Below are 16,095 nucleotides of genomic sequence, written 5' to 3'. Positions count from 1 at the left end.
GCTGTGGTAATCACAACAGTATGGTAACTGGCACAAAAATAGACACATAGATCAATGGAGCAGAATAGAGAGCCCAGAAATAAACCCATGATTATATAGTCAATTAATCTTTGACAAAGGAGGTGAGAATATGCAATGGGAAAAAGGTAGTCTCTTCAATAAATGGTGCTGGGGAAACCTGGACAGCCACATGCAAACGAATGAAACTATACCACTTTCTCACACCTTAAAATGGATTAAGGACTTAAATAAGAGACCTGAACCATGAAAATCTTAGAAAAGAGTACAGACAGTAATTTCTTTGGCATTGGCCGTAGCAGCATTTTTCTAATGTTTCCTGAGGCAAGTGAAACAAAAGCAAAATTAAACTATTGGAGCCCAGCAAAATAAAGGACTTCTGCATGGTAAAAGAAACAATCAACAAAACGAAAAGACAACCTACTGAATGGGATAAGATATTTGCAAATGACATATCAAAGGGTTATTATAAAAAATATATGAAGAACTTATACAATTTAACACCTCCAAAATAAGTAATCCAATTTGGGGCAGAAGACATGAATAGACATTTCTCCAAAGAAGGCATCCAGCGGTCAACAAGACATGTGAAAAGATGCTCAGTGTCACTCATCATCAGGGAAATGCAAATCAAAACCACAATGAGATATCACCTCACACCTGTCAGATTGGCTAAAATAAAAAATACAAGAAATAGCAAGTGTTGAAAAGCATGCAGAGAATGAGGACCGCTTGTGCGCTGTTGATGGTACTGAAAGCTGGTGCAGCCCTTTTGGAAAACAGCATGGAGGGTCCTTAAAAAATTAAAAACAGAATTACCATATGATCCAGTAATACCACTACTGAGTATTTACCCAAGGAATATGAAAACAGTATCTAATTCAAAAAGATATATGCACTCCTATCTTATTGCAGCATTATTTACAATTGCCAAATTATGGGAGCAGACTGTCCCTTGATAAGTGAATAAAGAAGATCTGTGTACACACACACACATACACACAGGAATATTAGTCATAAAAAAGAATGAAATCTTTGTCATTTGCAACATGAGCAAATCCACGTTGCATCCATGTTGCATCTAGATCTATGGATGGATCTAGAGAGTATAATGCTAAGTGAAATAAGTCAGAGAAAGACAAATACTCATATGATTTCACTTATATGTGGAATTTAAGAAACGAAATGAACCAAGAAAAAAAGAGACAAACCAAAAATCAGACTCTTAACTATGAACAAACTGATGGTTACCAGAGGGGAGGTGGGTGGGGGAATGGGCGAAATAAGTGAAGGGGATTAAACATACACTTATCCTGATGAGCACTGAGTAATGTATAGAATTGATGAATCACTATATTGTACACTTGCAACTAATAAACACTATGTTAACTATACTGGAATTTAAAAAGGTCCAGTTCTTTGGGATAAAGTTGGGTAGGGTGGAAAGCAGGAGTTGTTTTTTTTGTTTTGTTTTGTTTTGTTTTCATTTTAACTTGTATCAGTATGTAATCTCATTACCATTTTGCTATTTTTTAAAACCTCACCAAGTGTTAACTAGTTGGGAGATTTTGGACCTTTTTTTCCCTCTATTAATACTAATGTTTAGGAGAAAGGGGATCCCTCTTACACTGTTGGTGGGAATGCAAGTTGGTACAGCCACTTTGGAAAACAATGTGGAGGTCCCTTAAAAGGTAAAAATTGAGCTACCCTATAACCCAGCCATTGCACTACTGGGTATTTACCCCAAAGATACAGACGTAGTGAAGAGAAGGGCCATATGCACCCCAATGTTCATAGCAGCATTGTCCACAATAGCTAAATCGTGGAAGGAGCCAAGATGCCCTTCAACAGATGACTGGATTAAGAAGATGTGGTCCATATATACAATGGAATATTAGTCATCAGAAAGAACGATTACCCAACATCTGCAGCAACATGGACAGGACTGGAGGAGATTATGCTAAGTGAAATAAGTCAAGCAGAGAAAGACAATTATATGGTTTCACTCATTTATGGAATATAAGAAATAGCAGGAAGATTGGTAGGAGAGGGAAGGGAAGAATGAAGGGGGGTAAAGAGAAGGGGGAATGAACCATGAGAGACTATGGACTCTGGGAAACAAACTGAGGGCTTCAGAGGGGCGGGGGGTGGGGGAATGGGATAGACTGGTGATGGGTAGTAAGGAGGGCACATATTGCATGGTGCACTGGGTGTTATACGCAACTAATGAATCATGGAACATTACATCAAAAACTAAGGATATACTGTATGGTGACTAATATAATAAAAAATTATTTAAAAATTAAAAAAAAAAAACAGAAAAAATACTAATGTTTAGGGGTGCCTGGGTGGTTCAGTCGGTTAGGCATCTGCCTTTGGCTCAGGTCATGATCCCAGAGTCCCAGGACTGAGGCCCACCTTGGGCTCCCTGCTCAGCAGAGAGTCTACTTCTCCCTTTGCCCCTCACCCCACTTGTGCTCACTCGCTCTCTCTCAAATAAAATCTTTTTTAAAAAAGTTTTAAAAAATACTAACCTTTATTTAGAATAGCTTGCAAATATATAAAAAAGCGAAAATGGCTGATAATGACAAATGTATCAGGTTTCTTAGACAAGGACAACAAAAAAAATCTAGTTTCATTTAGATAAGTAAAACTGATAAAGCCTTTACCTTTACAAATATATTTTTCAAAATAAAATATTTTCTAGAGTATTTATATGATGTTCATTATTAACCTTCAGTTGTATCTTCCTTGCAGCAATTTTACCTGCAGGGGAATGGAAACCTCCTCTTCCTGCTTATGATTTTCTAAGTATGATGGATGCTGCAGGATCTCAGCAACCCACAAGGAGAGAGTCTGAGTGTACAAAAGAAATGGATGCGCAGGAAAATGATAAAAAACATGAAGATAAATCAGCAAGCAGAAAAGAACCTATTGAAACACTGAGAATAAAGCATTGGAATAGAAGTAATTGGTTTAAAGAAGGAGAAAAATCTTTTAGGCATGATAATAAGGAGTTATGATGCTCTAAAGAGTTATGAGCTAGTTTCATAGGGCTGTGGAGAGCTTTTTGAAGTCTTTGTAGTTTATTTGATAGACTGAAGAATTTATTAAAAAATAATACTATATCATTTCAAGTTTCTAGACCAGTTTTGTCCAATGGAAATATAATGTGAACCATATACATGTAACTTAGAATTTTCTAGTAGCACATTTAAAAACAAGTGAAAATGAACAGGTAAAATTAATTTTTCTCCCAGTATTAATAAGGATACCCAAAATAGCTCAGTTAACATAAAAATTATGAGATATTTTACATTCTTTTTTCCTGTCAAGTCTTTAAAATCCAGTGTGTATTTTACCCTTACTGTACATTTCACTTTAGAGTGGCCACATGTGGCTAGTGATTGCTCTAATGGATTGCTCACCTATAGACAAAAACTGGTATACTTAACTTAGTTCTAGCCATGAATTAGAATAAAAATGCAATTCTAGTTTAATCACAGTCAGTTCTTCAGTGGTATCACACAGATGGAAATTGTATTTGTTTTGTTGTAGACATGATGTTAAAACCAGTGTTTTTAAACAAGGGGGCAATTTTGCCCCCCAGGGGACATTTGGCAATGTCAAGAGACATTTTTGCTTGTCATGACTAGGGTTGTTATTGGCATCTAGTGGGTAGAGTCCAGGAATGCTGCTAAACACCCTACCATGCATTGGACAGTCCCTCATGACAAAGAACTATCCTGCCCAAATGTCAGTAGTGCCAAGGTTGAGTAACCCTGTGTTAAATTAACCTGTGGTAGAATGTTTCTGTTCCACTCAGTTGTGTCTGAAAAAATCTTGAATATTAGAGATAATTATTAGGTGGTCTTTCCTGATTATTATATGTATTACATATATTATACATATGTATATATGATAATCTATATCATTTGATTATATTTAATATAAATTATAAATTTAATTATATAATTATATATATATATAACTATATAATTTGTGTGTGTATATATGTGTGTATAGATATATAAATGTGTGTGTATATATGTGTGTATGTGTATGTATATATATGAAGGTATATGAGAAAGATATATATGTCTGTATCTATCATCTATCTAATCTATCTATCTATCTATCTATCAGGGTGCCTGGGTGGCTCAGTCGGTTAGGCATCTGCCTTCGGCTCAGGTCATGATCCCGTGGTCCTGGGATTGAGCCCTGCGTCAGGCTCCCTGCTCATTGGGGATCCTGCTTCTCCAACTGCTGCTTCCCCTGTTTGTTCTCTCTCTCTGTCTCTCAGATAAACAAAATCTTTAAAAAAAATTTTAAAAATATATAAAAGTACGTAAGATAATCTTAAAACCTCTTAATTCTACAAGTTATATTGCTAAATTGAAGAGGACTTAGACATTCTGCTCTTCACGAAAAAATAGATAAAAATACGTTAATAGGAGAACTATGTGTGAAATCTACCTTTGTAAGCTTTGGACAAATCAGTAGGTCTCCCTCATCTATCTAATGAGACGAAAAGCCATGGATGGGCCTCATCTATACAATAAGAGGAAAAGATCGGCCAAAAAATTAATTTTTCATTCCAAAAGCACTTTGTCAGGTTGATCTGTTTGTAACAGTTTGTCTCATTTTCACTCCATGCATTTTTTTGAGACATTTGTTGAGAACATCCTACTTGGAGCATGCACTGTATTTCCCCTTTTTAATACCTACTTTGGGTATCTTGTTCTTGAAATTTTCTGCACATACAGTTTGCCTAGTACAACTGAGTTCATACTTGGTATCTAAAACAAAAATAGCTTGTCTTTCATTCTAACATCATTTTCTACTGTTCACACCCTCTCAATATTTTTTGTCTAGCATGAAATGCACATTATTTCAGTTCATTCTCATTTGTTTTGACTTCTAACATGGGAGATAAGAGAATGAACTGTAAATATAGCTTGTAGTAATAAAACATTACTAACTTAACCATTAGAAAATGCTAATTACTCAACCATGACAAACCTACGCCACATCACGTCATAGTGCAATTCGCAAATATTAGATCCAAGGATACAGTATTGAAAGCGGCCAGGGCAAAGAAATTTCTCACGTACCAAGGCAAAGGTATCAGAATTAGGTCAGACCTGTCTACACAGACCTGGAATGAGAGAAAGGGTTGGGGGGGGGGCATTTTTAAAGCTCCTTCAGAGAAAAACATGCAGCCAAGGATCCTTTATCCAGCAAGGCTGTCATTCAGAATTGATGGAGAAATAAAGACCTTCCAGAATCGCCAGTTATTGACCAATTTCATAACCATGAAACCAGCCCTACAGGAGATATTAAGGGGGAGGGTTCTATAAAAGTAAAAAGGCCCCAAGAGTGATACAGAACAAGAAGTCATAATCTATAGAAACAAAGACTTTACAGGCAACATGGCATCATTAAAATCATATCTCTCAATAATCAGTCTCAATGTAAATGGCCTAAATGCTCCCATAAAGCACCACAGGGTTACAGATTGGATAAAAAGACATGACCCATCCATTTGCTGTCTACAAGAGACTCATTTGAACCTAAAGATACATTCAGACTGAAAGTAAAGGGATGGAATACCATCTTTCACGCCAATGGACCTCAAAAGAAAGCTGGGGTAACAATTCTCATATCAGACAGATCGAATTTTAAACTGAAGACTATAGTTAGAGACACAGAAGGGCACTATATTATTAAAGGATGTATCCAACAAGTGGATATGACAATTATAAATATATATGCCCCCAATAGGGGAGCAGCAAGATACACAAGTCAACTCTTAACCACAATAAAGAGACATATAGATAAAAATACATTAATAGTAGGGGACCTCAACACTCCACTATCAGCAATAGAGCACCTAAGCAGAAAATTGACAAAGAACAAGGGCTTTGAATGCCATACTCGATGAGTTGGACCTCATAGATATATATAGAACACTACACCCCAGAACCAAAGAATACTCATTCTATTCTAATGCCCATGGAACATTCTCAAGAATAGACCATGTTCTGGGTCACAAAACAGGTCTCGACTGATACCAAAAGACTGAAATTATTCCCTGCATATTCTCAGACCACAACGCTTTCAAATTGGAACTCAACCACAAGGAAAAATTTGGAAGAAACTCAAACACTTGGAGACTGAGAAACTTCCTGCTCAGGAATGATTCGATAAACCAGGAAATCAACCAATTTAAACAATTTATGGAGACCAACGAGAATGAAAACACAACAGTCCAAAACCTATGGGATACTGCAAAGGCAGTCCTAAGGGGGAAATACATAGCCATCCAAGCCTCACTCAAAAGAATAGAAAAATCTAAAATGCAGTTTTTATATTCTCACCTCAAGAAGCTGGAACAGCAACAGAGGGACAGACCTAATCCACGCACAAGGAAGCAGTTGACCAAGATTAGAGCAGAAATGGATGAATTAGAAACCAGGAGCACAGTAGAGCAGATCAACAGAACTAGAAGCTGGTTCTTTGAGAGAATCAATAAAATTGACAGACCATTGGCAAGACTTACCCAAAAGAATAGAGAAAGGACCCAAATTAATAAAATTATGAATGAAAAAGGAGAGGTCAAAACCAACACCAATGAAATTGAAACTATTATTAGATGCTTTTATCAGCTATATGCCAATAAATTAAGCAATCTGAAAGAGATGGAGGCCTTTCTGGAAACCCATAAACTACCAAGACTGAAACAGGAAGAAATTGATTTTTTAAACAGGCCAATTAATTATGAAGAGATTGAGTCAGTGATAAACAGTCTTCCAAAAAACAAAACTCCAGGCCTGTACGGTGTTCCTGGGAAATCCTACCAAACACTCAAAGAAGAAATAATACCTATTCTCCTAAAGCTATTTCAAAAAATAGAAACAGAAGGAAAGCTACCAAACTCATTCTATGAGGCCAATATTACCTTGACCCCCAAACCAGGCAAAGACCCCATCAAAAAGGAGAATTACAGACCAATTTCCCTAATGAATATGGACGCCAAAATCCTCAACAAGATCCTGGCTAATAGAATCCAACAGTACATTAAAAGGATTATCCATCATGACCAAGTGGGATTCATGCCTGGGATACAAGGGTGGTTCAACATTCACAAATCAATTATGATGTCATAGATTTTATCCAGAAAGAAAAATTCAGAAATCATATGATTCTCTCAATAGATGCAGAAAAAGCATTTGACAAAATACAGCATCCTTTCCTGATTAAAACCCTTCAGAGTGTAGGGATAGAGGGCACATTCCTCAATCTCATAAAAACCATCTATGAAAAGCCTACAGCAAATATCATTCTCAATGGGGAAAAGCTGGAAGCCTTTCCCTTAAGATCAGGAACACGACGAGGATGCCCACTCTCGCCACTATTATTCAACATAGTACTAGAAGTCCTTGCAACAGCAATCAGACAACAAAAAGGGATCAAAGGTATCCAAATCGGTAAAGAAGAAGTCAAACTGTCTCTCTTTGCAGATGACATGATACTCTATATGGAAAACCCAAAAGAATCCACTGCCAAACTATTAGAAGTTATAGAGCAATTCAGTAATGTGGCGGGATACAAAATCAATGCTCAGAAATCAGTTGCATTTCTATACACGAATAATGAGACTGAAGAAAGAGAAATTAGGGAATCCATCTCATTTACAATAGCACCAAAAACCATACGTTACCTTGGAATTAACTTAACCAGAGACGTAAAGGACCTATATTCTAGAAACTATAAATCACTCTTGAAAGACATTGAAGAAGACACAAAAAGATGGAAAAATATTCCATGCTCATGGATTGGAAGAATTAATATAGCTAAAATGTCCATGCTACTCAGAGCAATCTACACTTTCAATGCTATCCCGATCAATTTACCAATGACATTTTTCAAAGAACTGGAACAAATAGTCCTTAAATTTGTATGGAACCAGAAAAGGCCCCAAATCGCCAAGGAACTGTTGAAAAGGAAAAACAAAGCTGGGGCATCACAATGCTGGATTTCGAGCTGTACTACAAAGCTGTGATCACAAAGACAGCATGGTATTGGCACAAAAACAGACACATAGACCAGTGGAACAGAATAGACAACCCAGAAATGGACCCTCGGCTCTTTGGGCAACTAATCTTTGATAAAGCAGGAAAAAACATCCAGTGGAAAAAAGACAGTCTCTTCAATAAATGGTGCTGGGAAAATTGGACAGCTACAGGCAAAAGAATGAAACTTGACCACTCTCTCACACCATGCACAAAGATAAACTCCAAATGGATGAAAGACCTCGATGTGAGACAGGAATCCATCAAAATCTTAGAGGAGAGCATAGGCAGCAACCTCTACGACATCGGCCAAAGCAACCTTTTTCATGACACAACTCCAAAGGCAAGAGAAACAAAAGATAAAATGAACTTATGGGACTTCATCAAGATAAAAAGCTTCTGCACAGCCAAGGAAACAGTCAAAAAAACTAAGTGGCAGCCCACGGAATGGGAGAATATATTTGCAAATGATACTACAGATAAAAGACCGGTACCCAAGATCTACAAAGAACTTCTCAAACTCAATACATGAGAAACAAATAAACAAATCATAAAATGGGCAGAGGATATGAACACTTTTCCAATGATGACATACAAATGGCTAACAGACACATGAAAAAATGTTCAAAATCATTAGCCGTCAGGGAAATTCAATTCAAAACCACACTGATACCACCTTATGCCAGTTAGAATGGCAAAAATTGACAAGGCAAGAAACAACAATTGCTGGAGAGGATGTGGAGAAAGGGGATCCCTCCTACATTGTTAGTGGGAATGCAAGTTGGTACAGTCGCTTTGGAAAACAGTGTGGAGGTCCCTTAAAAAGTGAAAAATTGGGGGGCGCCTGGGTGGCACAGCGGTTAAGCGTCTGCCTTCGGCTCAGGGCGTGATCCCGGCATTCTGGGTTTGAGCCCCACATCAGGCTCCTCCGCTGTGAGCCTGCTTCTTCCTCTCTCACTCCCCTGCTTGTGTTCCCTCTCTTCGCTGGCTGTCTCTATCTCTGTTTGAAATAAATAAATAAAATCTTTAAAAAAAAAAAAAAGTGAAAAATTGAGCTACCCTATAACCCAGCCATTGCACTACTGGGTATTTACCCCAAAGATACAGACGTAGTGAAGAGAAGGGCCATATGCACCCCAATGTTCATAGCAGCAATGTCCACAATAGCTAAATCGTGGAAGGAGCCGAGATGCCCTGCAACAGATGACTGGATTAAGAAGTTGTGGTCCATATATACAATGGAATATTACTCAGCTATCAGAAAGAATGAGTTCTCAACATTTGCTGCAACATGGGCAGCCCCGGAGGAGATAATGCTAAGTGAAGTAAGTCAATCAGAGAAAGACAATTATCATATGATTTCTGTCATCTATGGAACATAAGAACTAGAAAGATCAGTAGGGGAGGAAAGGGATTAAGAAAGGGGGGGTAATCAGACGGGGGAATGAAGCATGAGAGACTGTGGACTCTGGGAAACAAACTGAGGGCTTCAGAGGGGAGGGGGTGGGGGAATGGGATAGACCGGTGATGGGTAGTAAGGAGGGCACGTGTTGCATGGTGCTCTGGGTGTTATACACAACTAATGAATCATGGAACTTTACATCAGAAACCAGGGATGTAATGTATGGTGACTAACATAATGTAATAAAAAAACATTAAAAAAAAAGAAAATGCTAATTAACTATAAGCACACAGAAACATGAAATTGATTAGTTATTATATGATAGCCAGCAATTTTGACAGTTAATAACATGTTCTTTTAATAATTTTAAATAAAGTGTCTAGATTTCAGGCTACCTTCAAAAACTTCCTTTCACCTCTGTCATGCCCTCTATAGGATCACTTACCCTGTATCAACTGGGTTTCTTTGGTTGCAAGCAAAATGGAAATAGTGGGTAATTCATGGAGTTAGAAGAATAAGCCACATTAAAAAAAAAAAAAAAAAAAAAGGAACCAAGGCTGTTCTGGGATCTATGTGTGAAGAACCAACAGCTTGTAATGAATCACTTCCAACTGTTTCTCTATCTTTTGTGACTTGGGGAATCCTGGGAAACTTGCTTAGGGGGAGTGGGCACTTTATTTGGGAGCCCTTACCAGACTTCCACAATGCAGAAGAGGTAAATCTCACACACACACACAAAAATCTAAATTCTGTTTACCAGAAAAAGAGTATTGAATGTAGAGAGGGTTTTCCCATGATAAAACTTGTTGTTCTTCTATCTGTTCGTTGTGTAATTTTTTCAGGTCTTTCTGCCATATCCTCCTGTTCATTTTTGAGAGCTTCAAAAGCACTCTTTCTAACCCCAAGTGGTTGTAGTTTTCCTAAATGTCCCCCTGATCTTCTATAAGACTTGGCCACTTCATATGCACATTCTGCAGAATCTCATGAATTAGATTCTTTCACCCTCTCCTGCTTCACCTGTGCTAGAAAGTAAACATCCTTGGTCCATTGCTTCCAGCTCTGGGATGAAACATTCCATGGACAGTTTTTCAAAATTCTTAGAGGTCTTCATCCAAGCTTACCCTTCTTTAAAAAACTAATTAAACATATGCATAAGTGGAGCAATGGAGTTTACAAATCAGTAAGTGTCTATCTTTGGTAATAGAAAGTAATCAAATAGATATGCCTTGGGAGCTGTGCTTCCCCTTAAGATATAGAAAGTTGCAGGAGAATGTTACCCCCCATCCTAACATCAAGAAAAAAAATAATATTTTTTCTTAATATCCATCAGAGAAGGCAACCAAAGGAACTAAACAAGACCTTTCAAGGGAAGACATGATATATGAATGGTTTCCCCTTTGGCAGAGAGTAGAATACTAAAGCCAGTAAGAAGAAATTATCAAGAACTTGGAAGAGTCTAAGATTTTAGCCTACCTTCAAGTTATGTTAGTGTGTCACAGTTTCCTGAATCAGAGGAAAAAGACTTTATTACTCACTGTAATAGCATTTATCAGAGTGCTAGTTCCCTGATCCCTAATCCTACAGTGGAGGATTAGAAGAAGAGGGCCAGTTGACACCTATGTAGGCAGTGGGTCGCATTTCAGGGGAGGAACCATGAGCCAGGGAACCTATGTATTTTGTAATGGGTATTAAGTGTGCCTGCCCTTTCCTCTGGAGGGAGACATCTTTATGATAGTGGACAGTAATCAAACCTAGCTCTGTTTTCCCAGGCTGAAAAGGTAGTCCAAGACAAAGACAGTCAGTGCTTCTATTCATAAATCACTCAGAAATGGGAGACCTTGGAAGAATTGTCTCCCAACAGGAATCAGCTAAAATTTTAAAGTATTCTTTAAAGGCTAAGTGTGGATAAAAATATAAGCTTGGAATACATGGAACTCTGACAGGACAACAGTTAACATTCATTCACTGAGGGACTCCTTCTCACAAGCCTCCACTGGGTACTAATGAGAACCCCTAGGGCAGGAGCCTGGCAAGAAGAGATCCCTCAGTGACAGAGGCATGCAGGTATTGGTTGATAGAATGGTATTGGGTGACAGATGTAAAACACTACCCACTTCCTCAGATCTTTCTCTTGTATAAGTAAAAGCCATTAAGCACTGGTGGAGGGACAGCAAATCTTCCTGCCTCCAGGACCCAGGCAAAGATCCACTGCCTCTGGGGGAAGAGCAAGTGCAAAAACTTTTGCTCCTGCAGAGAGGCAGAACACCTCTTAGGTCCAGGATCCTGCCCCAGTACCAAGCAGAACTCTATCACTGGGAGAATGTAAGAACACTTCTGTTTAAGAACTGTGAGAAGTGTCTCTGCCATGTGTAACTGCCATGGGGGAGGAGTTAGAAATTTTCAGAAGGTGCTACCACAGGGTCCAGGTACACAGACCTTACTTAAGTCTGAGGATGGGCCAGGGGAACCAAGAACTTACACTCCCACTCATCATCAGCTCAGTATCAAATAACAAGCAATAGCAGTTTACAACTTTGGGAAGCACAAGATTGTGGGATGACATGGGCAACCAAGAATTGCTGAAAGCTAAGGATGGAGCTGGAAAATGAAGGAACATGCAGACAATAGTGCAATAAAAGTAAAAATAATCAAAACCAGTTTCAACACAGGCCTTCACACTAATGGCCAGATGTAGATGTTATTAATCTATCTCTACTATTTTCCACAACATGTGTGGCGTTCAGTCAAAAATTCTAAGACTAGGGGCGCCAGGGTGGCTCAGTCAGTTAAGCATCTAACTCTTGATTTCAGCTCAGGTCATGATCTCAGGGTCATGAGATAGAGCCCCATGTCAGGCTCTGTGCTCAGTGAGGAGTCTGCTTCTCTCTCTCCCCTTTCCCCTCCCCCTGCTCACATGCACACTCTCTCTAAAGTCTTTAAAAAAAAATTCGAAGACTAAAAGAAATGTAAGAAAAAACAATCTGTTGTGAAGAGATGAAACATGACAGAACTAAACTCAGAGACATCCCAGATACTGGAACTGTGAGGCCAAGACCATAAAGTAACTGGGATTAATGTGTTAAAGGATTTGATGGAAAAGATGGGCAACCTACTTGAACAATGGGAAACTTTAGCTAGGCTAGAAATGAAAAAACATGCTAACAGCAATGAACAATGCCTTTGGTGGGCTTATCAGTAGACTTAGCACAGCTGAGGAATGAATCTGAACTTGAAGATAGGTCAGTGGAAATTATCCAGAGTGAAACACAGAGTGAAAAACAATAAATGAATAAAACAAGATAGATGATTCAAAAGCTGTGGGATAATATCAAACAATTTAACAGACATGTAATTGTAATTCCAGGAGAAAAGAGAGAAAGCAGAAGCATTTGAAGAGAGAGTAGTTGAGAAATTTCAAAAATTAATGAAAGACAATAAATCACAGATCTAAGATGCTCAGAGAACTCCAAGTAAGGTAATTTAAAAATAAAACACCTAGACACATAATAGTCAAATTACTAAAAAACAAAGATAAAATCTTGAAGATAGCTAGAGTAAGAAACAGATTCCCATCCTCCTCTTTGCTCTCTCTCATTCTCTCCTTTTTACAACCTTTTTAAAAATATAAAAGCCATTCTTAGTTCAGGAGTCATACAAAAACAGGCCCGGGGCTGGATTTGGCCTGTTAGCCATACTTTGCCAACCCCTAGCCTAAAGCAAAAACAGTAACAGCAATATATTGTGAGACTCATGCATATATAAAGTAAAATCTATGCCAAAAACCATCTGTGACAATAACAGCACAAAGACTGAGGAAAGAAATTGAAATATACTGTAGCAAGGGTCTCACTTTATATGAAGTGGTATGATACTATTTAGAGGTTAACTGTGATAAGCCCCTAGTAATTACTAAAAATAAAAAAGAGATATGGGTGCCTGGGTGGCTCAGTCATTATGTATCTGCCTTTGGCTTAGGTCATGATTCGGAAGTCCTGGGATTGAGTCCCATATCGGGCTCCCTGCTCAGTGGGGAGTCTGCTTCTCCCTCTGACCCTCACCCCACTTGTGTTCTCTCTCTCACAAATAAATAAAATCTTTGAAAAAAATTAAGAAATACAACTAAATAAAATAAAACAGTATAACTAAATAAAAAGTAATCCAAAAGAAGGCAAGACAATAACAAAAATAGGACAAATAAGAAACACCCGGCAAAATGGTAGACTTAAATACACCTGTAGCAATACATATATTAATATAAATGGCCTATACACCCAAGTTAAAAGGCAGATATTGTCAGAGTAGATTTTAAAAATATACTCTACTAAAAACCCACAACTTTATTTTTATTTTTTATTTTTTTTTATTTTATTTTTTATTTTATTTTTTTTTAATAATGATTTTTTATTATATTATGTTAGTCACCATACAGTACATCCCCGGTTTTCGATGTAAGGCTCGATGATTCATTAGTTGTGTATAACACCCAGTGCACCATGCAATATGTGCCCTCCTTACTACCCATCACCGGTCTATCCCATTCCCCCACCCCCCTCCCCTCTGTAGCCCTCAGTTTGTTTCTCATAGTCCATAGTCTCTCATGTTTCATTCCCCCGTCTGATTACCCCCCCTTTCTTTATCCCTTTCTTCCCCTACTGATCATTCTAGTTCTTATGTTCCATAGATGAGAGAAATCATATGATAGTTGTCTTTCTCTGCTTGACTTATTTCACTTAGCATTATGTCCTCCAGTGCCGTCCATGTTGTAGCAAATGTTGAGAACTCATTCTTTCTGATAGCTGAGTAATATTCCATTGTATATATGGACCACAACTTCTTAATCCAGTCATCTGTTGCAGGGCATCTCGGCTCCTTCCACGATTTAGCTATTGTGGACATTGCTGCTATGAACATTGGGGTGCATATGGCCCTTCTCTTCACTACGTCTGTATCTTTGAAAAACCCACAACTTTAAACATGAAGATGTAGATAGGTTAAAATTAAAAAGATGAGATAAAACTTGCAAGCACTAATCAAAAAAGATAACTGGAGTTATCTTAATATTAATATCTAGAGTTATGTTAATATTAGGCAAATGAGACTAAAACAAGGAATATTGACAGGGATAAAGAGACATATTACATAATGACAAAGACATAATTTATCAAGAGGATGTAACAAGTCTAAACGTGCATGCATCTAAAAAGAGATCTTTAAAAGTTGATAGAACTGCTAGAAGAAATAGACAAATCCATTAAATAACTCTGGAGACATCAACACTCTCAGTAATTGATATAATAATAAACAGAAAATCTATAAGGCTATAAAAGACCCAAACAACAATTTACTTAATTGACGTTTACAGGACATTCCACCTAACAAGAGAATACACATTATTTTTTAAGTGCACATCAAATATTCACCAACGTAGATTATATTCTGGGTTATACTATAAACTAATTGAAGAGATTAAGCCATACAAAGTTTGTTCTCTGGCCACGGTAGAATTAGACTAGATATCAATAATAGAAAGATACCTTGGAATTTTCCAAATTTCTGTAAATTAATCAATGTTCTTCTAAATAACCATGGGTCGAAGAAAAAGTCACAAAAGAATCAGACAAATTTTGAAAGAAAATAAAAACCAAACATATTGAGATGTATGACGCAGCTAAAATAGGGCTTAGGGGGAAATATATAGCACTAAATACCTAGATTTGACAACAAAGATCTGAATAATCTAAACCCCTACCTTAAGAAACTAGAAGAAGAGGAGCAATTTAGGCCCAAAATAAGAAGAAAAAAATTTATAAAGGTAAAAGCATAAAGCCATGAAATTGAAAACAGGAAAACAATAGACAAAAATTCGTGAAACTGAAAGCTGATTTTGTTTGTTTATTTTAGAGAGAAGGGGAGGGGCAAAGGGAGAGAGAGAGAGAATCCTGAGCAATCTGCACACCCAGTGCAGAGCCTGACATGGGGCTTGATCTCATGACCCTGTGATCATGACCTGAGCTGAAATCGAGGGTTGGACACTTAACTGACTGAGCCACCTAGGCCCCTCCAAAAGCTGATTTTTTAAGATGGTCAATAAAAATGATAAACCTCTAGCTCGAGTAGTCAAGGAAAAAAGAAAGACACAAATTATCAATATTAGCCACAAAAGAGGGAGCATCACTACAGATTCTATAGACATTAAAGAGATAATAAGGTAATATGAACAGCTTAATGCAATAAATTTAATAATTTTGAGGTGGGCTATTGCTTGTTTTGTAAATAAAGTTTTATTGGAATACAGCCATTTGTTTACATATTGTGTATGGCTGAGTAGTTGCAGCAGAGACCACGTAGCCTGCAAGCCTAAAATATTCATTATGTAGCACTTTTTAAAAAGTTTGTCAACCCCTGACTTAGATAAGTTAGATAAATTCCTTAAAAGGCCCAAATATCAATCTCACTCGAGAAGAAATAGGTAACATTAATTACCCTATATCTAACGAAGAAATGGAATTTGTAGTTTAAAATGTCTCCACAAAGAAAGCTCCAGGCCCAGAGAGTTTCACTGCCAAATTTATCCAAACATTTCAGAAGTAATATAAATTC

The 16,095-nt window shown here is 37.5% G+C and overlaps 1 protein-coding gene across 9 annotated transcripts in view; it reads left to right on the top strand.

Moving 5' to 3' along the window:
* Window positions 1-3,149, top strand: part of TXNDC16 (thioredoxin domain containing 16) — a 106,734-nt gene extending 103,585 nt beyond the window's left edge. For 8 of the 9 annotated variants that reach the window (XM_048220037.2, XM_057318518.1, XM_048220038.2 and 5 more), the window contains one exon: window positions 2,776-3,149. In XM_048220037.2, the coding sequence (XP_048075994.1) occupies window positions 2,776-3,041 (266 nt within the window). In that variant the 3' untranslated portion in view covers window positions 3,042-3,149. The remainder of the gene's footprint in view (window positions 1-2,775) is intronic. The other variant, XR_007190232.2, reaches the window with a different exon arrangement.
* Window positions 3,150-16,095: the final 12,946 nt, after the last annotated feature.

This window comes from Ursus arctos, unplaced genomic scaffold (assembly GCF_023065955.2).
Source record: "Ursus arctos isolate Adak ecotype North America unplaced genomic scaffold, UrsArc2.0 scaffold_25, whole genome shotgun sequence".
In the NCBI taxonomy this organism is placed as follows: domain Eukaryota; kingdom Metazoa; phylum Chordata; class Mammalia; order Carnivora; family Ursidae; genus Ursus; species Ursus arctos.
Note: the sequence above shows the minus strand (reverse complement) of the source record. Positions and strands in the feature narration are given on the sequence as shown.